Source organism: Salvelinus alpinus, chromosome 3 (assembly GCF_045679555.1).
Source record: "Salvelinus alpinus chromosome 3, SLU_Salpinus.1, whole genome shotgun sequence".
Taxonomy (NCBI): Eukaryota; Metazoa; Chordata; class Actinopteri; order Salmoniformes; family Salmonidae; genus Salvelinus; species Salvelinus alpinus.
The window spans coordinates 46,458,643-46,484,743 of record NC_092088.1 but is presented as its reverse complement, the minus strand read 5'-3'; the positions used below and the strand labels follow the sequence as shown (position 1 = coordinate 46,484,743).

At 44.3% G+C, this 26,101-nt stretch overlaps 1 protein-coding gene and 1 long non-coding RNA gene across 21 annotated transcripts in view; one reads left to right on the top strand and one right to left on the bottom strand.

Moving 5' to 3' along the window:
• Positions 1-26,101, bottom strand: part of LOC139570845 (dual E2 ubiquitin-conjugating enzyme/E3 ubiquitin-protein ligase BIRC6-like) — a 138,207-nt gene that overhangs the window by 23,651 nt on the left and 88,455 nt on the right. For 16 of the 20 annotated variants that reach the window (XM_071393100.1, XM_071393113.1, XM_071393105.1 and 13 more), the window contains 2 exons: positions 2,428-2,665; positions 350-495 (listed from right to left, as the gene is read on the bottom strand). In XM_071393100.1, the coding sequence (XP_071249201.1) occupies positions 350-495; positions 2,428-2,665 (384 nt within the window). The remainder of the gene's footprint in view (positions 1-349; positions 496-2,427; positions 2,666-26,101) is intronic. The other 4 variants (XM_071393106.1, XM_071393114.1, XM_071393118.1 and 1 more) reach the window with 1 other exon arrangement.
• Positions 21,804-25,170, top strand: LOC139570853 (uncharacterized). Its single transcript, XR_011674176.1, has 2 exons — positions 21,804-22,947; positions 23,743-25,170. It is a non-coding gene; the product is annotated as an uncharacterized lncRNA (long non-coding RNA).

Below are 26,101 nucleotides of genomic sequence, written 5' to 3'. Positions count from 1 at the left end.
CATGGAATTTGTACTTGTGGAGACTAAACTTAAGAGACCCATTTTCTTGTCCTTGTCCCAAGAACACACAGGACAAAAGGGAGAGGTAGCGAGAAAAATGTAGAGTGGGAAGACATTTGGGACCTGCTGAAATAATTCAGTCGAACTTCTAGGGGGAGGGGGAGAAAATCCTTTGAAAGAGCCAAAACCAGACAACCTTTAAAAAGGCACTGGCTAACATTTTACTGTGTCACTTCGCATTACAATAAATGTCTGTAAAAATAGCCAAGGAGGGTCCAGAGTAATAGTCCACTTGCTCAGCATGGTTTGGCCCTAGGCCAGAGAGTGACGTGTGTGCGGCCAGCCTTACCCTGGTTTGCATGCCGTAGGCTGGTGGTGGCAGCGTAGACAATCTCAGCCGTCCTCTGGATGTCAGGCACCAGCAGGGTCAGGCCCTCAGGCTCTGGGTCGGAGCTATCAGGCTTCACCACGCCTTTTGCCTTGTCTTTCTTTGACCTGAATAACAAAAAGAGGATTCCAGTAAATCAACATAATCCTCGCCTGCAGTGACATATATCGCTAATTTACTTGCATTGCATTCAATCACGGAAGGAAATCTGAGGCGACTATATTACTGATGGGAATAGAAATGTTCAATGGTCCTAAGGAGTGCTCTACAGCGCAACAATTAAACATTTTGGGCGGTTCTGTAGATGATACCCGTGTCCATCTGAAAAAGAGCATATTGCCCAGTGAGCCACAATCCTGGAGCAGAATTGATATACCCATTCACAGTATTTTTCATGCTCTGTTAAAGGGGTGTGCATCCAACGGTGAAGCCTCAAATCCAAGAAGCAAAGACCATCTGACCCAATGTTCAGACAAACGTAACGAAGTGGCAAGGACACCATTCCTCTGTCCAGGTGCCATGAATACTTTAACCAGTTTTGTGAAGACTTGCGGCATAAATAACTTGGCGCTCACAACTAGGTAAGCAGAGACCAATTTCTATGGAGGTTTGTATGGGAACTAAACCGGACATTGAATAAACCTCCAGTTAAAACAAGTCCGTGCATCAAAACTCCTGGGTTAAGTGGAAAACCCCAGAGGTGGCTGAAATACACGAGGGACGTAAACAGTCCTTTAACCTTGTGCATAAAAACGCTGTGGGAGCTGAGAGGAGAATGGATTCCGTGGCCTTGCTGATGGGTGGCTGAAAAAGACACTTTCCACATGACCTTGTGTAAAGTTGAACAGCCGCCAAGTTCCCTCCCCTTTCTCGCCCCTCTGCTCCACCAAGGACAGTCAGCGAAGGTCTTCTGTCACCAACCCCCCTCCCCCCACCCCACGTCCTCATCGGCCATTTCATTCCATTCCATTGCAGGCCAGGCGGCCAACACAGGCCTTGGCAGGCTGGACACAGATGGGGAGAGACAGTTGAAGAGAATGCCTAACGCTCTGCTGTAGGATGCCCAGCTGTCCCAACCGCCCCAAGGCCCTGCTTTCATTAGAACTCTCTCGGTGCCTGGACCTCAGCCCTCAGAGTCCAGCCTGATGTAATGCCTGTGGATATGATGCTTATGAATGCATTATCGCTGAGGCCTGACGGAGCCGATAGCAGGGCATTTTCCTTCCTCGCCCCCTATCACTGGTGAAGAAACCACAGCTTCATGCTGGACCATCCTCAGACAGTAATCCTAATTGTGTTGCTGATAAGCAGCAGGGGTACAGACCACCAGGTAGGGGTGTCAGAGTCTCCCAGGGCGGATTGGCTATTCTGCTGTACATTTTGAAAATAACTGTCATGGGTCCTAGCATGTTTGTTGGTGGGACATTGAAGAGGGACGGGCTGTGCCTTCTAAAAATAACACCCAGCTGGAGCATTAAATTCATAATATGCCACCAGGAAGGAGACATGCATGTCTGTGGGAATCGTACATGCGCTGGAACGGTTTGATACGTCTCCACGTCTAACCACGCATGGGTCACATCCTTTAAATATCGACTCCTCGGATGGGATCCCACGGAATACCGATGATTCCGCGCACTGGGCGGATGTGTGTAGCTAGCATAGAGGCTAGGAAGAGGTTAAGAGTGCCTTGGCTCCTCTGAAGTGTCGTGCTCTTTGCGTAAAGCTCAGCACTGGGCTGGATTGGGGGGGGGGGTGTATATGAGAGGGGTTAAGGATCCTTTACACAAACTGTTAATTGTGCTGCTGAGGCAGAATAACATGGACTTCCTGCACACTTTGGGGCTGTGATTAATAATGGATGGTCACAGACCCACAGGTCAGGTCTACAGGCTCACTACGGCTGATGACTCACGGTCGAGGAAGCTGGCCCAGGATTTGAACCCCCTTGAAAGGCTAATGCTCAGCTGAAACCATCAATTTACATTGATTAAATGGGCAGTAAGACTTTATTCTTTGCTTATTTTGTATATTCTTACTCTGTCCGTCTAAGTCCCCACCTGAGGCGGTTCGTGTAGGTGTCCACGCAGGTCTTCATCTTGGCCAGCAGCATGCCCACAGACGTCTGTCCCTCGGAGCTTTCCTCCTCCTCTTCCTCCTGGCTGGGGTCTCCTGACAGAGGCAGCAGCAGGGGCACCAGGGCCGTGGAGGTGGAGATGGCCCTCAGCAGCTCCAGCAGCGCCCGGTACAGGGGCACGTGGCGTGCCATGTCAAGCACTGGGGGAGAAGAGAACACAGGAACAAGGGCATTAAGGAGGAAGGTAACTCAAACTGAAGAGTGCATAAGCGAGAGCCAAGAGAAACCTGGTAATAGGGTTGTTTTGTAATCAATCCGAATAAAAACATGGACAAAGACAAGACACCCATAATTACGACACCTCTCCTGCTATCAAACTACGCATCGCTGTAAAAGGAAATCCAATTGGACTGGCACATCTGAAGACGCAACCAAATCGAAATGTGCTTCCAAGACACCAGTTTAGAATTCAATATAGGAGTACATGAGAGAACATAACAAGAGTATCCGTCACATGGCCTTGAGTCAACCTGTGTGTGTGTGTGTGGTGTGTGTGACAGGATAGATGGGGGCAGGTCGGAGAACTCCAGATTTTCACTTGGAGAAAGGAGAGGAGCAGCATGACTAGAGATGGATTGTAGTTAGCAGAATGCCAGTGAAAGAGATATTAAATATGATTAGAGTTCCAGGAATGGACAAATGACATGCACGCACTAGGAACAGCCCTCAGGCGGCCAAACCAAAGTCCAGAACTCAATTTAAACTGCTCACAAACAAAAACGTGAGCACGACTTCTGTCCAATACCAACAACACGTCCCTGAACGCAACTCAAAAATGTTCCAGGCCCTGAAATGAAGCCGAGCCAGCTAGTCAGGAGGGCAGTCACCAATGGAAGCTAATCTAAAAGGAAAGCCTGGGGCCGAACAACCCCCTCACTTACGTTCCCAGATACATGATTGAATCAAATAATGAATCTTAGGGTGTCATTTTCTAGAATGTAGGATGAGTCTGGCAGTGTGATAGATTGGAAAATCCACAGCTGTGCTGTGGTCAAAGGAAAAAGGGGAGTGTGGGAGAGAGAAAGAGGTGGAGACATATTAGATTTGCGGGGATGGAATAATCCTGACGTGGCTGTGACAGGAGCAGGCCCTGCTGTTTGTCCTGCAGCTCTTCATTGTGATGGGATTCCATACAGTATAGGTCCCCCTCATCCGCATCACGAGGACTGACACTTCCCACTTCATACCCATAATGGAAGTTTAAATAACATTGGGGTGTGGTGGCGAGCCTGCTGAGCTAGGCCCCTGCATTCCCTTGTGAGGGGCTTGAGCGAGACAGAGAGCAGGTGCACTCAGCGACCCACAAACCCCATTAAAATCTAACCTGGTACCACGTGGTTGTGGTGTGAGAAAGGACTCAACAACAGCCCTTTTAACCGGGTTAAAAGGATGTGCTAGGTTTCTTTGTGTGTGGTTGGTTGTGTTCCTAGTTGGGGGGGATAAAAAGAACACCCAGACATAATCCCTTGGTGAAAGGAGAGGATTTGAAGGATGTATTCAAAACGGGTCTGACTTGGAGAAGCACAAAGGCAATTTGATGCATTGGAACAAATCCAGAAGAGAGCACCTAGGAAGCAACATTGTCCTCGCTCCTTTGTCTGATGTTCTCCCGTTTATTTAGCCTCATTGTTTACCAAGCTGTCTGAAAAGCAGAAAATCACTTATTGTGGCCTACGTCCCTTAGACGTGTTTTAAGCAGTCCGTGGACAGTCATACGCCTGCTGAACCAAGATCGTGTCCATCATTGTCAGAGGCATATCCAGTCTGTGAGTGGAAAGAGATTTGCGGTGACGGCACAGAAATGACCATTCGCGCATACACGTGTGTCACTGTCTACCTGAGCGCAACTGTGCTCGTGTCAGACTCAAATGGAGCAGAACGGCCCTCACTTTTGCACCCAGTCTGCTTTACATTTATATTGGAATTCCCGGCCCCAACGTCCCTTTCCCAGATGTTTAACATTGACCTCTCGTCACTTTAATCCGCTCCTCAATCCCCTCTAGTGTGTGGGCGGCACCCAGAGCAAAATCCAAATCCCCACCCTACTGATTCCATTTACGCAATTACCGCTAGGCTCCAGTCAACTGGTATGATTGATGTGGGAGATGTCACTATTATCCTTATGTCTAATGTCCCCAGTGTTGAGTGAGTGTGTGTGTTGCTTTTAAACTCCTCCATGCCCCCCCCCATTCTCCTCGAACTCTCATGGTCAAGTACATCCCTTGTTCGTCATCATTTAACTTGGACTAGAACCAACAAATTAGCTTTCTATGCGCAAGGAAAGAAGCTGGACTGAGAATCTAATAATACATTAAGACTCTTTTTCCCCCCCAATGGGTGATAAAACAAGGTTAGGAAATCTAACGACAGCAGTAATGCTGCAGACAAACATGGGTCTGATATGACCTTCGTTCCTTTAAGGCAAACCATAATTCTGTCCATCAGATTAAAATAAAGGACACAAAAAGTCACAATAGGAGGGGCACCTCCCCAGACTTTAAATTGGCAATAAAAGAAGGTTACCCGTGATACTCCGACAGACGAACAGAAAAGGAGCTACAGTGTACTGGACATCCATCTTGGCCACAGCTGGCTTGCGAAGACTGACGGGGGAGACGGGGACGGGGGGCTTGGGGCATATACAGTGCATTCGAGACCCCGTGTCCACATTTTATTACGTTACAGCCTTATTATTAAAAAAAATAACAAATAATAATTATTCCCTAAATCTACACACAATACCCCATAATGACAAAGCAAAAACAGGCGTAGACATTTTTGCAAATGTATTAAAAATAAAGTACTGAAATATGGAAATGTGATAAGTATTCAGACCCTTTACTCAGTACTTTGTTGAAGCACCATCGGCAGCAATTACAGCCTCGAGTCTTCTTGGGTATAACACTACAAGCTTGTCACACCTGTATTTGGGGAGTTTCTCCCATTCTTCTCTGCAGATCCTCTCAAGCTCGGTCAGGTTGGATGGGGAGCGTCGCTGCACAGCTACTTTCAGGTCTCTGCAGAGATGTTCGATCGGGTTCAAGTCTGCGCTCTGGTTGGGCCACTCAAGGAGATTCAGAGACTTGTCCCGAAGCCACTCCTGCGTTGTCTTAGCTGTGTGCTTAGGGTTGTTGTCTTGTTGGAAGGTGAACCTTCACCCCAGTCTGAGGTCCTGAGCACTCTGGAGCAGGTTTTCATCAAGGAGCTCTGTACTTCGCTTTGTTCATCTTTCCCTTGATCCTGACTAGTCTCCCAGTCCCTGCCACTGAAAAAACATCCCCACAGCATACTGCCACCATGCTTCATCGTAGGGATGTGCCAGGTTTCCTCCAGACGTGACGCGAATCTTGTTTCTCATGGTATGGGAGTACTTTGTGCTCCTTTTGGCAAACTCCAAGCGGGCTGTCATGTGCCTTTTACTGAGGAGTGGCTTCTGTCTGGCCACTCCACCATAAAGGCCTGATTGGTGGAGTGCTGCAGAATTGGTTGTCTTTCTGGAAGGTTCTTCCATCCCCACAGAGGAACTCTAGGGCTCTGTCAGAGTGACCATCGGGTTCTTGGTTACCTCCCTGACCAAGGACCTTCTCCCCCGATTGCTCAGTTTGGCCGTGCGGCCAGCTCTAGGAAGAGTCTCGGTTGTTCCAAACTTCATACATTTAAGAATAATGGAGGCCATTATGTTTCTTGGGACCTTCAATGCTGCAGAAATTATTTGGTACCCTTCCCCAGATCTGTGCCTTGACACAATCCAGTCTTGGAGCTCTACGGACAATTCCTTCAACCTCATGGCTTGGTATTTGTCTGACATGCACTGTCAACTGTGGGACCTTATATAGACAGGGGTGTTCCTTCCCAAATCATGTCCAATCAATTGAATTTACCACAGGTGGACTCCAATCAAGTTTAGAAATATCGAGGATAACCAATAGAAACAGGACGCACATGAGCTCAATTTCAAGTCTCATAGCAAAGGGTCTGAATACATATGTAAATAAGGTTTGGTTTTATATTTTGAATACATTTGCAAAAAAAATGTAAACCTGTTTTCGCTTTGTCATTATGGGGTATTGCGTGTATATTGATGAGAAAAAAATATTTAATACATTTTAGAATAAAAATGTGGAAAATTCAAAAGGCACTCGCACATCTGAGCAATCTTATTTGCAGGTGCATGGCAACAATTGAACAAGATGAAGGAAAAAGGAAACCGCACACTGCTCTTGATAGTATCACCGATATTTAATAAGCTTACGTATCGGCCTTCAGAGCTTTTGTGATTTAAAAAAAAATGGCACCCTTATGTAGACCTGGCCCCGCTGACATCCGTTCTACACATCGAAGGGGGTTGGAGTCAAAGGAAAAACAAATAAGTGCTACCAAATATAACAATATGCATTTCATAATATATTACAAAATTGTATAAATAAGGCATATTGAACACGTCTGTAAAACCTCAATGAGGACATAGCAAGTTTTCATTAGTCATTGGGTACATCGTATGAACAACGTCAGAGTAATCTACAATAGACACATATTTCATGTTCAAATTCACAACATAACATACATAGGCATTTCATCATTAAGTCCTTTAGGAAATAATGTTTGGAGGGTGAAAATCCAAAAACATTCTCTTTTACTCAGAGTATTATTAATATCCCCTCCCCTGTCTGATATCTTAACTTTCTCTATGCCACAAAATCTAAAAAGGTGGAAATGTCATGCTTCAGGTCATTGAAATGTACAGCGACTGGATAATCCCTGTCGTTTCTCCTGATTGAACTTTTATGTTCACTAATTCTCTGTTTGAGAGAGGGGGAGGTTTTACCGACATAACAGAGCCCACATGGACATTTAATCATGTAAATAACATGGGTGGTGGAACACGTAATAATGTCATTTATTTGGAACCGTTTTCCTGTGTGTGGGTGGCAGAAATATTCACACTTCATCATATTGTTGCACTGTGCGCATCCTCTGCATTTATAGCTACCATTTGGAAGAGGGCGTAAAAGAGCTTGGCTGATTTTCTTTTGTATCTTTTGTGGCTGGCAGTTGGCGTGAACCAATTTATCGCGTAAATTGCAACCTCTCCTACACACAATAAGTGGTGGATATTTAAATTCAGCCGGCAAGGTTGGGTCCGATGATAAAATATGCCAGTGTTTCTTGACCACACCTCCCACTTTTCGTGAATTCAAAGTATATGTGGTTGTGAACATTACGGAGTGTTCTTTAGCGGGTATTTTTTGTAGCAGTTCATCTCGTGTTTTTTCCAATGCCAAATGATGAGCTTCATCCACACATTGTGACGAATAGCCTCTTCTTAGAAACCTCATGCGCATCTCCGCTGCTTTTTCTAGATAATCCTCTGTGGAGTGGCATATACGGCGCAGTCTAAAAAACTGGCTTCTTGGAAGTCCCCTTTTTAATGGCTCAGGGTGGAAGCTGTCACCCTGTAATAGAGTATTTCTGTCCGCTTCTTTTCTATACAGAGTTGTAAACAGGGTTCCATTTAATTTCTCAATCCACATACCGAGATAATGAACACGTTGAGTGTCACGTTCAATAGTGAATTTGAGATTAGCGTCAATGTCATTGAGTAGTGCCATAAAATCTGACAGTTCAGTTCTTCTTCAGTTCCTTCCCATATACAAAAATTGTCGTCAATATATCACTACCACTTCAGGACTTTATTCAAAAATGGATTCTCGTTTTCATTATTAACAAAACGTTCTTCAAAAAGACCCATATAGATGTTAGCATAGCTCGGAGCAAATGTAGAGCCCATCGATGTTCCATTCGTTTGGAGGTAGTATTCATCATCAAACCTGAAATAGTTATACGTCAAAACATATTCAGCCAGCTCTAGAATGAAGTTTGTTGGTGGATATTCATTAGTATCTCTGTCTCCCAATTAGTGTGCTAGTGCTGCCAGCCCCCCACATGGGGAATGCTGGTATATAGACTCCCGAATCAAAATGTGGAAAAGGGGTCTGAGTACTTTCCCAATGCACTGTTTAGCTAGGTGCTTCATACTAAAAACAATCTGAGCAGGCGCGTGAGATGCAGGCAGGCGCGTGAGATGCAGGCAGGCGCGTGAGATGCAGGCAGGCGTGGGAGCAGATGTGTGAGCATCTCATGTGAGCAGACATGGACACAGAGGGTCTGAGCGGGAAGGCGGGAGACAAGGAGAGAGAAGTTGATAGAAAAAGCGCGAGAGAGAGGAGGAGATGGACTGGAGCACTGATGCATTCGCTAAAAACCCAGAATCTCAACCAACCAAAGACAAAAACAAGATGCTCTTTGCATATTGTATTTTTAAAACAAGGCCAATAGCTAACATCTTAAATAGTCTTACAATGGATTTTTGTGGTTTAGGGGAAACATGAAACCGTGGCTATGCTACAGTTTAACAAAAGGCCAGGAAGGTCGGTGACACAAACCAGTGAAAATACTAAACACATTTATCTTCGCACTGTGGCTTGGTTCAAGTTTAATTGGCTTCTCGACAGGGCGCACAACTGCTTCTGACACACGAGAGAAGATGGGGAATCGCCTTGGATTTATCCACGGCACTTCTATTCGAAGCTGGAAGAGCATGGTACTGGCTCGCAGGGGCAACCACCACCACACGTTGATATTCATCACAACATTCCTCAGTCTATTTGGGCATCTGTGAGAAAAATAATCCCCAGAACATCAATAGCCTCTCACCCGATATAAAGCCCTTGCAGGAAATAGGGCTAACTAACCTGACAGAAATATGACTAAAAAAGTGAAAAGTGAGAGGAAGGTGTGCAAACCAAACGCAAATTGGGTTTGTTCCACCAATTGGGTGCCTTTTGAGAAGTGTAACTTTTGGTGGGTGAAAAAAAACAAAAAACATTTTATTTCAACAAATGTTAACATTGTCATAAAGAGCACTTTCAACTTAATAAAAAGCACTCTTCCCCATCTCAAGATGTTAAATAAGTGAAATAAAGTGCCTATTAAGTACCAAATAAAGTAACAGGGTTGACGACGTCATCTTATATCAGCCATAAATCCTTTTGTGTGCAACAGGGCGGGGCAATTGAATGCAAGTGTCAGAAAAAAATGTAATTGTTAAAAAATGTCTAGCCTGTCTGACGTGTAATAATTGACACCGCTTACTTTATCACAAAACACCAGAAAATGTCCAAAAAGAGCAGAACCAGCTGAGCTCACCTGCTTTTACACTAGGATTTGACTATTATATGTTCAATGTCTGTTTGTTTTTTTAAACGTAAAAAGGAATAGTTTCACCATATTAAAACAAGAGTTCAGTTCACGTAAAAAGGTTGACTTTAAAAAAATGTGGAACAGGTTTTTTCTCTTCCTTAAAATGAATCACTAATAACATGCAATAAATAATCTTCATAAATAACTGTCAAAGCAACTAAATAACTAGGGCTCGATAATGAAACTTGGAGAAATGTTGGATTGAAGTGGGTTAAAAAAACTTCCTAGAAGTCAGAGGATGCACAGAGGGACACGTCAGATTTATTGAATTTTCCATGTCGTCTATATTAAAAAAGGGCACTTCATTTAATATAAACAGGCTTTTAAAATTCTATATTTGTACACAATTTCCACTTATAGGGGGCTCATTTTACGGAACAACCCAATTCATTAAAGAGAATGAGATCAAAACATTAAAATGTGGCAGTGGAGCCGTCCTAATAAGTGCCAAGACATGATGGCCTGAAATGTCTCTTGGCTGCAACAATGCATAAACAATTCAGAGACGACATCCAAAAAGCCACAAGGAAAGGGGAAGGCATCTAATATACTCTATTCGCAACTTTACTTAGAAATCACATAAAGTGGAGCAGGTTGAAATATTACATCAAGCTAAGTGTGATGCTGAAATACGACACTCCAGAGTTGAGAACCAGTCGAGGGTTAGCTGCATACATAATGCATGTGCGACAAGCATTGAAAGTATAAAGCCTTTGCTAGTCCTCAAAGCAGAAGTACAAGCATTAAGAACAGCGCGCCCCTTGAGCACCCCAGCCATGTTACCTAGGCCTACACTGTTATTATTGTCAATGTAACAACACACCAGCCATTCGTTTCTTTATGACTGTAATTTTGATAGGGAGACGTTGTGGGCAATTAGCATCACTCCGCTAACGGGAAGCACAGAAAATGAGATGCCAGAGCTTACATGTCTACCTTTTTGTGATTAAAGTCATAATTCAACATCTATCATGGCCCAAAACACACCAACACAGTCATGAAGAGGGCACCACAACACCTTTTACCCCTCAGGAGGCTGAAAAGATTTGGCATGGGCCCTCACATCCTCAAAAAGTTATACAGCTGCACCATGGAGAGCATCTTGACTGGTTGCCATCCAGGAGCTCTATACCAGGGGAAGGACGTAAAAATTGTCAAAGACTCCAGCCACCCAAGTCATAGACTAGTGGTTGTGATGGCATTTTCCTGTATTACCAAATGAGGAGAGTTACAAACTACACACCAGTCAGAGTTATACTTAAACTTCATCTTTAATGAGCTTTAAGCGTTAGCCTTTTGACTCTCAGATCAATTCAGTGTCTATAATGAATTCTGAGAGTCCCTACAGAAGAATACAAATATCTTTTATAGCCAAGATACACCCCTCTCAACTTACATGATGAACCACAGATCTTAGGAACAGTTCACAAAGAAAGACTTTTACTTGAGAGGAGTATCCCATAGCCAGATAGCATTCGCTATAAATTATCGTTCAGTTTGGTCTCTAAGACGAGGTTCTAATCTCGTTCCTGGTACTTCATAGTACAAAAACACCAACTCATTCAATGGCATATATCAATTGTCAACTCTAGATACTCCCATCTCAAGTAAACCCCCTCTTGACCCCACTCCTGGACAAGCTCACTGAGGGGAGTGACTTGCGCACAGACATTGTGGAGACAAGTAATTGGTTCCCCCTTAAACACGCCATCCCTTCACATGGTTTAACAGATACATTCACATATGAAGACAATGTTCCATTCTGACCTCTCCCTTTCTGATATTCTGCATAGCACCAGAGACATGTAAAAGACAAGCCTGACCTCTCCCCTCTCTGGGCCCCAAATGACTGAGCCCCAGCTTAGAAAAAAGTGCAACTGCCAACACTATAGTCCAAAAGGATACATTCTAATGACAAGTATCTCACATAAGAATATTATGTGAATAAAACATCATATTTATCTATGTTACCCAACTAATTCTGATTCATCCGCCACATGGTACCGATGCACCAAGTCTGGAATCAACAGGTCCCTAAACAGCTTCTACACCCAAGCCATAAGACTGATAAATAGTTAGTTGAATAGTTAACCAAATAGCTACCCGGACTACCTGCATTGACCCTTTATGCACTAACTTTGACTCATCACATATGCTGCTGGTACTGTTAATTATGTGACTTTATTCCTAGTTATGTGTACAGTGCCTTCAGAAAGTATTCACACCCCTCGACTTTATCCACATTTAGTTGGATAATGGATTAAATTGAGATCGTCACTGGTCTACTACACACACACAATACCCCATAATGTCAAAGTGGAATTATGTTTTTATTGTATTTTTGTTTTTACAAATGAAAAGCTGAAATGTCTTGAGTCAATAAGTATTCACCCACTTTGTTATGGCAAGTCTAAATAAGTTCACTTTTGCTTAAAAGGTTTGTGTGCGCAATAGTGATTTTTTAATGACCACCTCATCTAAAGGAGGGAAACCATTCAGGGATTTCACCACAAGGCCAAAGGTGACTTTAAAACAGTCATAGTTTAATGGCTGTGATAGGAAAAAAATTGAGGACGGAACAACGTAGTTACTCCACAATACTAAATTGACAGAGTGAAATGGAAGCCTGTACAGAATACAAATTGTCCAAAACATGCAGTCTGTTCACAACAAGGCACTCAAGTAATACTGAAAAAAAAAAAATAGCAAAGCAATTAATTGTTTGTCCTGAATACAACGTGTTACTTTTTGGGCAAATCCAATACAACACATTAATGAGTACCACTCTTCATATTTTCAAGCATAGTGGTGGCTGGATCATGTTATGGATCTGCTTGTAATCGTTAACTGGTGTGTTTTTCCAGGATAAAAAAATAAATGGAGCACAGGCAAAATCCTAGAGGAAAACCTGGTTCAGTCTGCTTTCTACCAGACACTGGGAGATGAATTCATCTTTCAGCAGGACAATCGACACTTGAGTTGCTTACCAAGAGGACAGTGAATGTTACAGTTTTGACTTAAATCTGCTTTAGAACCTATGGCAAGACCTGAAAATGGTTGTCTAGCAATGATCAACAACCAAACAGAGCTTGAATAATTTTGAAAATAATAATAATTTAAAAAAGGTAAATGTTGCACAATCCAGTTGTGGAAAGCTCTTGGAGGCTTCCCAGAAAGACAGCTGTAATTGGCGTGTGATGACACTGTTCTGGATGAAGTTCATGGTTGGGATTGTACACTACACCATCCAAAGATGCCAATCTCAACATAAAAAACAAAAGAAATGATCAAATTGATTTTTTGACAATTATAAAATTGCATAGCGAATATGGCAATATGAATACTGTGCTCGTTATGTTTTTCGCATGAGTTATACAATAAGAAATACAATTGTAATGATTCAACTCCAAGTGGCCATTGATTTAGCATAATTGAACACGTCACAAGTAGTGTCACTCCATCTAGTGGAAGGGGAAAGGAAACGGGTCGGGTCAGGATTCAGCAGTGGGCTGCATTATCTGTTTGTATATCCAATCACAGCGCAGCGACATGTTTTCAGGCCCACCTTCGGCTAAAACGTTGCCCCTGTGGCGTCAGGTTTGAAATGAGATGAGAAACCAAAGGAAATTAGAGAGAGCTCAAACAAGAGGCCTGTGCTTCTGGGAAGGAGGGAGGAAGGGAAGAGGGAGGGATGAGAGAGCGCGACGCTGCCGTGTGTACTTGACAAATTAGTGTTCGTAGAACTACCAGATAAGCGTGCCATCGGCGGCGACTCCTCTCCTACCACCGACGCTGTTGGCCGCTTCAATACAAGAACAAGACTCTACCTTGCCCCTTTTCTCCTGTTCCCAGTCTCCTGCTCCTCCAATAGCAGCACAGTAAAATGTGTAATAGACAGGATCCTGTGTTTTGCGCAATCATGCGACGTAAATATTTTATCCTGTATTTTAAACCATATACAGAAATGAGAATTGCACCAAAAAAATTCAAGCTATGGTCTCCATTTATAGCTGGGAAGGGACCTCTACTGTTTCTACAAGACCAGCGGAGTATGATTTCTGTTTCAACTTGTTGGTATTGTTTTCTTTGGTCAATTCCTACTACCACACTTTGTTGATAACTATTGAGGGAAAATGTACAACTGTGATATGTGGTCTCACCTAGCTATCATAAGATAACTGCGCCAATTTTAAGTCGCTCTGGATAAGAGAGTGTCTGCTAAATGACTGAAATAAAAATTATACTATACAACAAAAGGTGACAGTTTGATGAAAAAGCTTTAAATAAAAAAAAAGGTTAAAATCCAGGCACGTCACATGATTGTGCAAAACAGGGCCCTAGATCGAGGCTAGCCAAGCAGTACTACGCACAGTGGGAATACGAGCAGCGAGTGTGGGAGAGGCGCCACGGTAGCCTGGTTGCTCCTACTGCGGGTCCCCAGAGGTGGCAGTGAGTGACAGCCTGGCACAGGGCACAATGTCCAGCCAGCCTTGTTTATCCACAATTGGGGGTTAGGCTCATGTAGTGGTAGGAAAACTGTAGTAAACAAAGAAGAACGTGGCAAATCGGGAATGGGAAGGAGGTCAATGCCTCATGAAGCATGACTACCTCATGAAGCTGGTTGAGCGAATGCCAAGAGTGTGCAAAGCTGTCATCAAGGCAAAGGGTGGCTGCTTTGAAGAATCTCAAATCAAAAATGTATTTAGATTTGTTGAACACTTTTTTGGTTACTACATGATTCCATGTGTTATGTCATAGTTTTGATGTCTTCACTATTATTATACAATGTAGAAAATAGTACAAATAAAGAAACCTACTCCTTCCAGGGTTTGTCTCAACTTTTGACTGGTACTTTATATGCAACAAAAACATGTCCACTTATACATGTCTGATATAGGACAAATTTAAGCACCCACTTAATTAGCATTATACAGCACATGCCAGGGACATAATCAACACTTGGGATGGTGGATCAATTTAAGGGACAAATTCCATGGAGATATAGCCATAATCAAGTTAAATTGCATCAGATATTTTGTTTGTTCTTAATCAAGCACACATTCTGAACTGTAAAATGCCTCTCCAGTCCTCTTGAGAACACATTGTTTCTCTGAATTGCTACAAAACACCAGGGATCCTAATCATTTTGCCACAGTTGTAATATGACTCTGATTGGAGTCATTTAAAAAAAATATGGGCTGCCTGGAGGCTGCCTCTGTAGAACTCACCCTACTGATAATTGCCCTGGTCTGTAATTTCCCAGCATTAGAGTGATTGGTGTGTGTGGATCTCATGTAATGTCTGAGCGCTTCCTTGCAAAGCCAGAAAGCCAGGGCTGAAGAGCTTTCTACCATTGGCTCGAAAGTGGATACTGGTCGATAAGTGTTCACATGATCACTCATTGAACGGTCAAATCAGGGGCCGTGTACAAACACCCATACTGGCTGTAGACCGTTTGAGTACACAAAAAAATAGTTTTATAGTATGCACATTTTTGAAAGTCTATTATGCTGTAAACGCCCAGATGTCATACTAATTTTGGCTTTTCATCGAGCAGAATTCACTGCACAATTTTATAGCCACAATGCATTGGAAGAGGGGGGCTGTGAGTTTTGATAGGCAGATCTCTTCAAGTAAACAACAAAACTTGGCTGCATGATTGCCATAGGCTGAGAGACATCCCATGACCATTAATTCCCTTAAGTATTTACATTGTATATAACTTACAAGTAATATAGTGTAACCATATACATTGTTGTTGATTTATTAGCCATTCTTTTATAATCGTTTCATTTAATTAAATGTATAGACCGAAGATTACACAATACAACAGCAGTAGTGTGTCTGTATACATGATATGTACTGTTTTTTTTTTTTTTTTTTTTTTTTTTTTAAATTTATTTTTTTATTTTTTTATCCCCTTTTCTCCCCAATTTTCGTGGTATCCAATCGCTAGTAATTACTATCTTGTCTCATCGCTACAACTCCCGTACGGGCTCGGGAGAGGCGAAGGTCGAAAGTCATGCGTCCTCCGAAGCACAACCCAACCTAGCCGCACTGCTTCTTAACACAGCGCGCCTCCAACCCGGAAGCCAGCCGCACCAATGTGTCGGAGGAAACACCGTGCACCCGCCCCCTCGGTTAGCGCGCACTGCGCCCGGCCCGCCACAGGAGTCGCTGGAGCGCGATGAGACAAGGATATCCCTACCGGCCAAACCCTCCCTAACCCGGACGACGCTAAGCCAATTGTGCGTCGCCCCACGGACCTCCCGGTCGCGGCCGGCTGCGACAGAGCCTGGGCGCGAACCCAGACTCTGGTGGCGCAGCATAGCACTGCGATGCAGTGCTCTAGACCACTGCGCCACCCGGGAGGCCCTGATATGTACTGTTAACGATTAATATTACTACTGAAATTAACTTTCATTATCCACGTGGCATTGTCCTGTATTTACTGAAATGCTATACCACTATACTGCTTGGGCAGCATCTACAAATTGCATTTCATGCCAATAAAGCAATCTGAATTAGAATGAGAGAGCGCGAGAGAAAGCGCGAGTGCGAGCGAGAGTTATACAAACTTGTTGCTGCCATAGGTTATCATACCATCAGGTAGTGCCCGTCTCGACTGCATCAAGACTCTAGCTAGCTACAGTAGCCAGCTAACTAGCAAGGCTAATTGAGGCTATTTTGCTCTACAACTCCATATGATCATTTAGCCAACTTTGTCATTTAAATTCCATTTTGCATTGATTAGAAATCTCCCACTCGGACTGTAGCGCCGCTTTGATTGACCGTCAATAACAAGCTACACGTGTAAAACGGATGCGTCTCTGTTTAAATGGGTGCACTCTTAACTGTTGTTTTATTCAAATTTCGAATGCAAATGGTCTATCCTTGTAGGCTATGTAGCATTGTCATATCATTTATAACTATTTTAGACAAAGCCTTAAAAGAAAGCCCCCCCGAAAAGTATCCCAATTAATCGAATACTAACGTCCGTTCGGATAGTCAAATAACCGTGCCCATCCCTAATAGAAACGCTAGTTTCCGTCGCAAAACTTCTGTTTTACAACTGTTTGGAGTATACACCCGTGTTATGGTTAAAGTAACAGTAAATTGCACTCGTTACCTATTCACCTCAGCACTATAAGCCGGTGAAGTATGTAGGTCACAGTCTTAGCTACATGCATAGATGGAACAGTTCCAGCACTGTATCTACTACGCTTTGTTTCGGGACAACCTGGATCACTCAGAGTTCCAATGCAGCAATTGTTTGCTTGCCGAGTATTATAGGCTTGGGGTGGATTCCTTGATCATGCAGGTCGCCAGCCTACGTAAGAAACTGGGGAAAACGCAGAGTGGAATGTTTACCTTTTCTACGCCGGTGGCTGAACGGCGTTCGCATTTGTTGGATGCATCTCCACCTTGTTGTTATCTGACTGACCGGAGTAGCCCGGAGCTCCCCCATCTGACAGTGGAGTTGAAGGAGCACGGCAATCAACGATGGTCGCATGTCACAAGCCGTGTTAGCCTAAGACAGCGACCTCCCACGACGCAGTCTACAGTCCCAACGAAAGGCCCGGAGCGGATACAAACAACCAATAGTTTCTCCGTCCTGGTGCCTGTTCTTCCTGCACCTTCGCCGCTGGGGGTACCTGTGTCTGCGGCCACAGTGCCTACTCCTAAGATTTCGAAGTCGACATTGGCAACATGCTCTGGGTCGAGCGAGGCTTCTCCATCTCCAAATTGATTCTATCATAGTCCATGTCAGTTTTAATGACATTATGAAGGACAGCTCTGAACAGTTGAAACTGGATTTTAAAAGAGCTGATTGACTCTGCTAGACACTAATAAAAGACCCGTGTTAATCTGGCCGTGTGCCCTCTCAACCGTGGCATTGAACACTTTAGCAAGATTCTCTCTTCACATCTGGTTACATGATTATTGCAGCTCAATGGGTGTAGCTTTTGTGGACAATTTCGATACCTTTTGGAAACTAAAACATGCTTTATAAGGAGGATGGGATCCACCCAAATCACTTGGGTTCCTAGATCCTTTCACAAGGCTGCGTTGAGACAATGACTTAATGACCCAAGCCCAGCTCAGTTAATCCCTACTACCATTGTGACGCTGAGTTGTCATAATGCTTCAGCAAATGTACATTATACCAGGGGTTTTGGTAGACAATGCAAGTAACCTAATTTAAGTTCCTCTAACCTCCCTGAATGCCTCTGCTGATCCTACAGCTATTGTATGCAGTCATGTGCCTATGAACCAGTTTAATACTGTTAGCACTGAGGCGGTGTTCCCTAGTAGGAAGTCCACTGTGTGCAGCTCACCCAGCACTAACATAAATAACATGAGCATATCTACTACTGCTAAGCTTCCCAGTAAAGCAATCAATCAAAACAAGCATCCCAGAAGGTGCTCAAAATAGCCCACGTTAACATATGTAGCATAAGAAACAAGTTCCATGAAATCAATAATTTGCTAGTATCAGATGACATTCATATTCTGACTGTCTCTGAAACTCACTTAGATAATACCTTTGATACAGTGGTTGCAATACAAGGTTATAACATTTACAGGAAAGACAAATGCCAATGGTGGAGGTGTTTATATTCCGAACCACATTCCTGGAAAGTTTAGAGAGGATCTCATGTTAAATAAGTAATATGGCTACAAGTTCATCAACCCATTCTTGTGGGAAGCTGCTATAGACCAAAGTGCGAAGTCAGTATCTGGATAACGTGTAAAATGCTTGATAATGTGTGTGATATCAACAGAGGTATATTTTCTGGGTGACTTAAATATTGACTGGCTTTCATCAAGCTGACCACTCAAGAAAAAGCTTCAAACTGTAACCAGTGCCTGGTTCAGGTTCTCAGTCAATCTACCAGGGTAGTTACAAACAGCACAGGAATGAAATCAAAATGTACTTATCACATATTTAATGCTGCAGAAATTTGCTTGAAAGCAGTATCCAGATCCATCGGATGTAGCGATCACAATATAGTAGCCATATCTAGGAAAACCAAAAGTTCCAAAGGCTGGGCCTAATATATTGTATAAGAGGTCATACAATAACTTTTGTAGTGATTCCTATGTTGTTGATGTAAAGAATATTTGTTGGTCCATGGTGTGTAATGAGGAGCAAACAGACGTTGCACTTGACACATTTATGAAATAGCTTATTCCAGTTACTAATAAGCATGCACCCATTAAGAAAATGACTGAAAACTTCAATCCCCGTGGTTTGATCAGGAATTTAAAAAATGGTATGGTTGAGAGGGATGAGGCGAAAGGAATGGCAAATGAGTCTGGCTGCACAACCGATTGGCAAACGTATTGCAAATTGAGAAATCATGTAGCTAAACTGAATATATTTTTTTTTAAACTACACTATGAAACAAAGAAATGACAAAGAATGACCGTAAAAAGCTTTGGAGCACCTTAAATTATATATTGGGAAAAAGGCAAACTAGGCTCCATCATTCATTGAATCAGATGGCTCATTCATCACAAAACCAACTGATTACTTTAGCGATTTTTTCAAGTGGTAAGATTAGCAAACTTAGGCATGACATGCCAGCAACAAACGCCGACGCTACACATCCAAGTATATCTGACCAAATTATGAAAGACAAGCAACGTAATTTTGAATTCCGTAAAGTGAGTGTGGCAGAGGTGAAAAAATAATTTTGTCTATCAACAATGAACAAGCCACCAGGGTCTGACAAATTGGATGGAAAATTACTGAGGATAATAGCAAATTGTGTGCTCCCAGGCTTGGAGGGAAGCAAAAGTATTTCCCGCTACCTAAGAATAGTAAAGTCCCCTTCACTGGCTCAAATAGCCGACCAATCAGCCTGTTACCAACCCTTAGCAAACTTTTGGGAAAAAATTGTTTGACCAGATACAATGCTATTTTACAGTAAACAAATTAACATACTTTCAGTGTTGAAGGAGATTCAACAAGCACAGCACTTACACAAATTACTGATGATTGGCTGAGATAAATTGATAAAAAGATTGTGGGGGCTGTCTTGTTAAGACTTCAGTGCAGCTTTTGACATTATCAATCATAGTCGGCTGCTGGAAACACTTGTGTTATTGCTTTACACCCCCTGCTATATTGTGGATAAAGAGTTACTTGTCTAACAGAACAGAGGGTGTTCTTTAATGGAAGCTAGTCCAAAATAATCCAGGTAGAATCAGGAATTCCCCAGGCAGCTGTCTAGGCCCCTTACTTTTTTCAATCTTCACTAACGACATGCCACTGGGTTTGAGTAAAGCCAGTGTCTACGTATGCAGATGACTCAACACTATACGTCAGCTACTACAGGGACTGAAATGATTGCAACACTTAAAGAGCTGCAGTTTGTTTCAGAGTGGGTGGCAAGGAATAAGTCAGTCCTAAATATTTCTTAATCTAAAAGCATTGTATTTGGGGCAAAATCATTCACTAAACCTCAACTAAATCTTGTAATAAATAACGTGGAAATAGAGAAAGTTGAGGTGACTAAACTTCTTGGAGTAACCCTGGATTGTAAACTGTCATGGTCAAAAGATATCACTACAACAGTAGCCAAGATGCGGAGAAGTCTGTCCATAATAAAGCGCTGCTCTACCTTAACAGCACTATCATCAAGGCAGGTCCTACAGGCCCTAGTTTTGTTACACCTGGACTACTGTTCAGTCGGGTGGTCCATCTCTCCTGGCTCAAAGTGGAGGAGAGATTGACTTCATCACTACTTGTATTTATGAGAGGTATTGACACGTTGAATGCGCCGAGCTGTCTTTTTGAACTGCTGGAGCACAACTTGGACACCCATGCATACCCTAAAAATACATGCCATCAGAGGTCTCTTCACAGTCCCCAAGTCCAGAACAGACTATGGGAGGCGCACTGTACTACATAGATCCATGAATACATGGAACTCTATTCCACATCAAGTAACTGTTTTATGGAACAGTGGGGACTGTGAAGCAACAAACACATGCATGCACTATATTGTAATGTTTTAAAAAATTGTATAGCTGCCTTCATTTAACTGTGAAGAGTAGCTGCTGCGGGATACATAATAAATACAAATACACATGACACTTGCAGTATGATCTGTTTTCAAAGCAGAGCCAAATCCAATAGTTAAGTAGTGGACCTTCATGGTCATGGCTTGCTAAGTCTCCAAACAGGCTTGCAACCGCGGGGCCGGCCTGGGGACCTTGTATAATTGACCGAGCTGGAAAGGGACTGGATGGGGACGTTAATAAAATTGAGCCAACACATTCACAAGTCGGTGTAAGATCGTTCACACGACCGAAAACCAAAATAAACAGTCTTAGTCGCATAAACAGGTTAAAATCAGAGTGACTGATAACCATATATTGTACTTCATTGAAACGTAAGAATAAGATGAGAAAGTTAAATATCAGGAGGGCAACTCAAATGAAGGAGGAGGAGTGCTGAAGGGCTAGAGTGAGTCACTGCTGAGGAAACTTTGATTGGATCATTTAGAAAACGCAATCCTTCTGAGGAAATGGAGAGTGCACGCTTTCGTGTTTGTCAACGTCACCACAGCACCTCTACATGTTGGATTGGGGAGTCTAACTTATGTAAGGGGGTGATGGCGGACATACTGCATGCTGGTTGGAGCAACCATTTTTGCACACAACATGACAGTGCAATTTGGTGGTTCAGGGGGAACAGTCCCTCTAGTGAGGATGAGAGAAATCGGGGTGTGGAACAAAAGGTTCCCATGTGGCTCAGTTGGTAGAGCATGGCACTTGCAATGCCAGGGTTGTTGGTTCCAATCCCACGGGGTACCAGTATGAAAAAAGTATGAACATGTATGCGCTCCGGTTAAGAACATCTGCTAAATGACAAAAATATTTAAAAAAGGTCAAGCGTGGCTGCTACTGCTTCTCAGAGTAGAGACCCCTGAACATATATTTCTACAACCCCCACTACGCCTCATCTCTTAGCCACGTCCTATTCCTGTCCCCACCCTCCTCTTCTCCAGTCTAGCTGTGCCTGACAAAGGGATAGACTGTGTGCTATGTGCATTCTGCCGCCGTGCTGCGTTGAGGAAGAGGTCGCTTCATCTCTTCTCTCCTAAAAAAAATAAACACAATTTCGTTGGCAGTAATAGCCCCGGTTGTGTGTGCTCAACCAGCCCCCGCGGCCGAGGAGGAGACTGTGGGAAGCTTGAGCGTTCTCCCCTCCCTCCTGCCACAAGGACCCGGCCTCTCTCTCTTTCCGCTTGGTTATGCAATGCACGTCTCTCCCACGGCTTGCACAGGGGACCTGCCACAACACAGCCGCCACCAGCTGCAGGTGCAGACCAACATAGCAACAGCTACGCAGCAGCACTCAGGCTTTCCAGCTCTCTGGGATTTTACTGTTGTACTTGGCTCTTTGGAATACCACTTGCTGAGAGGTGGGCTGTCTGTAGTAGCCGCCGCAAGCGCTAGCGTCTCCAGAGTAACCATGCTTGGCTGTGCCTCCGGGTTTCAGCGGCAGGCGATAGAGAGGCGCCTCTGAAAGGCACTAATTGCTCTGCTCCCGAAGGTGGGAAGCAAGAAAGGAGGAGAGAAGAGGGGGCGTGGACATTTGTCACAGAGACTGTGGCGCTCGCTCTTTGAGCTGCTAAGAGGGTCAAAAAGACAAGAACTGAGGAGGAGGAAGAGGGGGGCTGTGGTGGAATTTGGAATTGGAAAGAGAGGGGCGGGAGGATGGGGATCATAGTGGGGAGGGAGGGGGAGCGTATGGGGAGAGGGCTTCTCCAAGCCCCCTAGTGCTTCAGCTTTGGTGGAGGAGACCTGAGGAATAAAACAACAAAAGCAAAAAACGGAGACTATAGCGCAACCAACACCAAGGCAGCATTTAACCCAGGGGGTGGCGCAGAGGACTGGAGAATTCATACAGCAAGAAGGGGGTGATTTTTCACAGAGAGCAGTGTCTGCGCAGAGCCACGCACCAAGGCGCAGTTGGGAGCCAGGATCTCCTTCTCCTTTTCATTCCTTCTCTCCGACGCTGGGAGCGAGGCTACGCAGCCAGCCTCCCCCGCTTCCCCCTAATGCAGGCTCCCGTGTGTGGCCATGCTTCTCCGCTCAGGACCCAAAAGCATGCTGGATGTCACCCCACTCTTCACGCCGTAGGGTAAGAAACCTTTTTCACCCCTCTTTCTTCAGCTCTCCTCCGCCCTCTTTCTATTCTGTCTCTCTTCGGATGGATGGTAGGAACTGCCTGTTTGAGATTCAGGGGGGGGGGCTGCTGTTTCCGCGGGCTGCGGTGTTGTGGCTGTAGCTTTGCACCGCATGCCTCTCAGCCCTGGCTGGATGTGGCAGTGTCACTGACTGTTTACCTCCCTGTAGATTTCCCTGGGAGGTCTGACACCAGCTAGAGCACCGGCGCCGTAGGGACACTTACACGGAGTGGCGGGCAGAAAATCATTAACTACCTTTGGAAAAAAAGGGAGGGTGGGTGTAAGGGGTTCTAAATGGGAGCATTAAATTATGCTCGTTTTGACACGTCCAATGTCATTGAACATTTGCGGGGCGTTTAACTTTTGTGTTGCGGCTAGACATTAAGGGATGTTGAATACTAGGATTCTATTGTGGTGGGCACAGCTATGGCAACGAATAAACAGAGCATAGGAATTGTTTTGTTCGATCACCATTGATTTCTTCTTAAGGATTCTGTTGGCTAGGCTAGTCGAGGGCTGTTTGGTTCAGTTTTCCCCAGGGCGCTGTATAAAGCACATGTAGAAGAGGACGAGTGGGGAGGGGAGTTGGATGCATCGTAGCAGTGCAGCCTTAAACGAAACATCTGCATTCATTCCCATTGTCTGTGTTCTCTTGATTGTGGGATTGCGTTGTTTCTTTTCTCTAATGTTTGTGTCTCTGTATGTGCCTGTCACGTGGGCTGCCTCCATCCCCCTCTCTCCCTCTGCAGATAAGTGCCAGCAGCACCCCTGCCAGGTTGAGCGAGCATTATGGCCATGGGTCCCACGGTCATCACTATTGAGGAGGTGCGGGCGCTGGAGAGCAAAGAGGAGCAGGAGGAGTCCATTTTGGCCTTGCTGGGCATCGTTGGCACCTTCCTCAACCTCTTTGTCATCGTCTTTGTTTACATATACACTGTCGTGTGACCTAAGCCAGAGTAGGAGTGATCCTCCAAACGACAAGGCACAAACCAAGATTCCTTTTAACCCTAAAATCAACATACACTGGATTTTAAATCCCGAGCTCCTCCTCCCCTTAACTTTATACTAGTTAAAAACGACATGAGCAGTTTCCCAACACAGAGAGTGAGGGTGGACAGTTATGTGGAGGAGGCGTCTCACAGCCACAAACCAGGGAGATAACAGTGAGCTGGTGGCTACATCAGGAGCATAGCTGTGCTGGATCTGGATCCAGGATGGGCAGACAGACACTGGCCCAGCCCCAGCCAGGGTTCACTTTCCCAGGCTACAGGCCAGCACAGCCTGGAGTGGAACTTCACCTTGGACTCATTGGCATGATGAGGGAAACAGTGTTACTGACAAATCTCCTTTGTCAAATGGATTATAAAAACGGAATAAGGGACACTGATGTCACTGGCCTGGAGGGTTCAAGGAGCACGGCGTGGAGGAGGCAGTGCATGCAAAGAACACTGGGAAGCCATTACAGATGAACTGTACACCACCATATCCCATTGGTAATCTTCCGGGGACAGCATTTTAAACTGCTTGGTGGGATGTCACAGCGCACGTTACAACGGCAATGTGGCTCTGGAGGAGCATTAATGTAATGTGCTGCTTGCTGTCAGATAGGCCACACACGCGCGCACACACACACACACCAAAACCAAAGGGTTAGTCACCGCTTCTCATGATTTAACAGATCACAACAGAGCGATCTCTATTGTCTGTATCTCGCTCCCGGCAAGAACTGATCCGCGAGGAGAGCAGGAGTGGCAATGACTAGGAAACATTTCTATTCCAATTGACCACCTGGGACTTCAAAACCAAAACTGGAGATCTGCAATAAAAAGGGAAGTGGAGAGAAAGACAGATAGGAGAGCCTGCGGTGGCGATGAAATCAACCGCAGGGGTGGAAAGGACCTTGTGGGCACCAGAAAGAAAGCTCCATTCTACATTTACTAAAACATAAGGCCTGACTTACACTGTCTCTTTCTGCATATTTTTCCACGTTCTGTTTGGTTATTGGGGGGTGGGGGTGGGGGGGTGACTGATGTATTTGTTCATGTTGATTTCAGGGTAGGGTCAGTAATCCTGTTTCTGTATAAAAATGTAAAGCTTTTATAAATATATGGATAAACTCTAGATGTACTGTGCTATAGGGAAAATGTAAACAATAAAATTAGAATATATGAATTGGATTAGCCTCAAGCCTAATCTATGATGGGTTCTGTGTGAGAATGTATGCATAAGTGAATGCCTGTCTGAGTATGTGTGAGACCGAACGCATAAATACCAGTAAGGATACGAGACATACGGTGAAGATGATGGGTGCGTAACAGGAAGTTTGTCACATATTCAAAGGGGCTGGATGGGGTCTGTATTTTCACCTCTATTCACATGCTTATAGCATGCCTACAACATGTTCCATTAGTTAGGTACCTTCCTACTCAGATTAGTATTAGGATTCAGAGAGAGTCTTCAGCTTTCACAGCTCGGTTTCAGATGTATCGACTGCTACTGCAATCGGAAACGCACATCAGGAAATTGAAATCGTGTCAGTTGCACCTACCTCAATGTGCTGTGTGTGTGAGCGTGTGTATGTGCACATTGTGTGTGAATCAATAGGGTCAAGGACACACAAGATGAAGTAGCTAGCAAGTACAACCTGGGTAACTACACAAGTGAACAACGCACACTGTTAGGAAACACCACATGCTACAACACCAAAGGGTCGCTGTAATCAGACCAGGTGCTATTAATGACATCACGTGCTCACGGAGGAACACGACAAGAAACAGCAGCCCAATAAACCTCAGAGCAAAGCACCACTATTGACTTCATCCGCTCCCAGCCCTACTTCCATCTGCCTGTTCCTGAAGCTAGAGTAAGGCTGGGACTGCTTAGGAAACTAGTTAGGCTTAATCCTCATGTGCACAGCATCTCATCCACAATGCTCCAGTAATGTCAGAAAGGACAACACGCTTTCAAGGAAATTCTCTTACGAAGGCAATGCCCTTACCATGATGAGTACTCTTACCACGGGGAGGCCTGCCTGCGATCCATACTTACCGCTGCCCTTACCGACGCCCTTACCGCCTTACTGCTAACCCAATAGGCATAGACACCCAC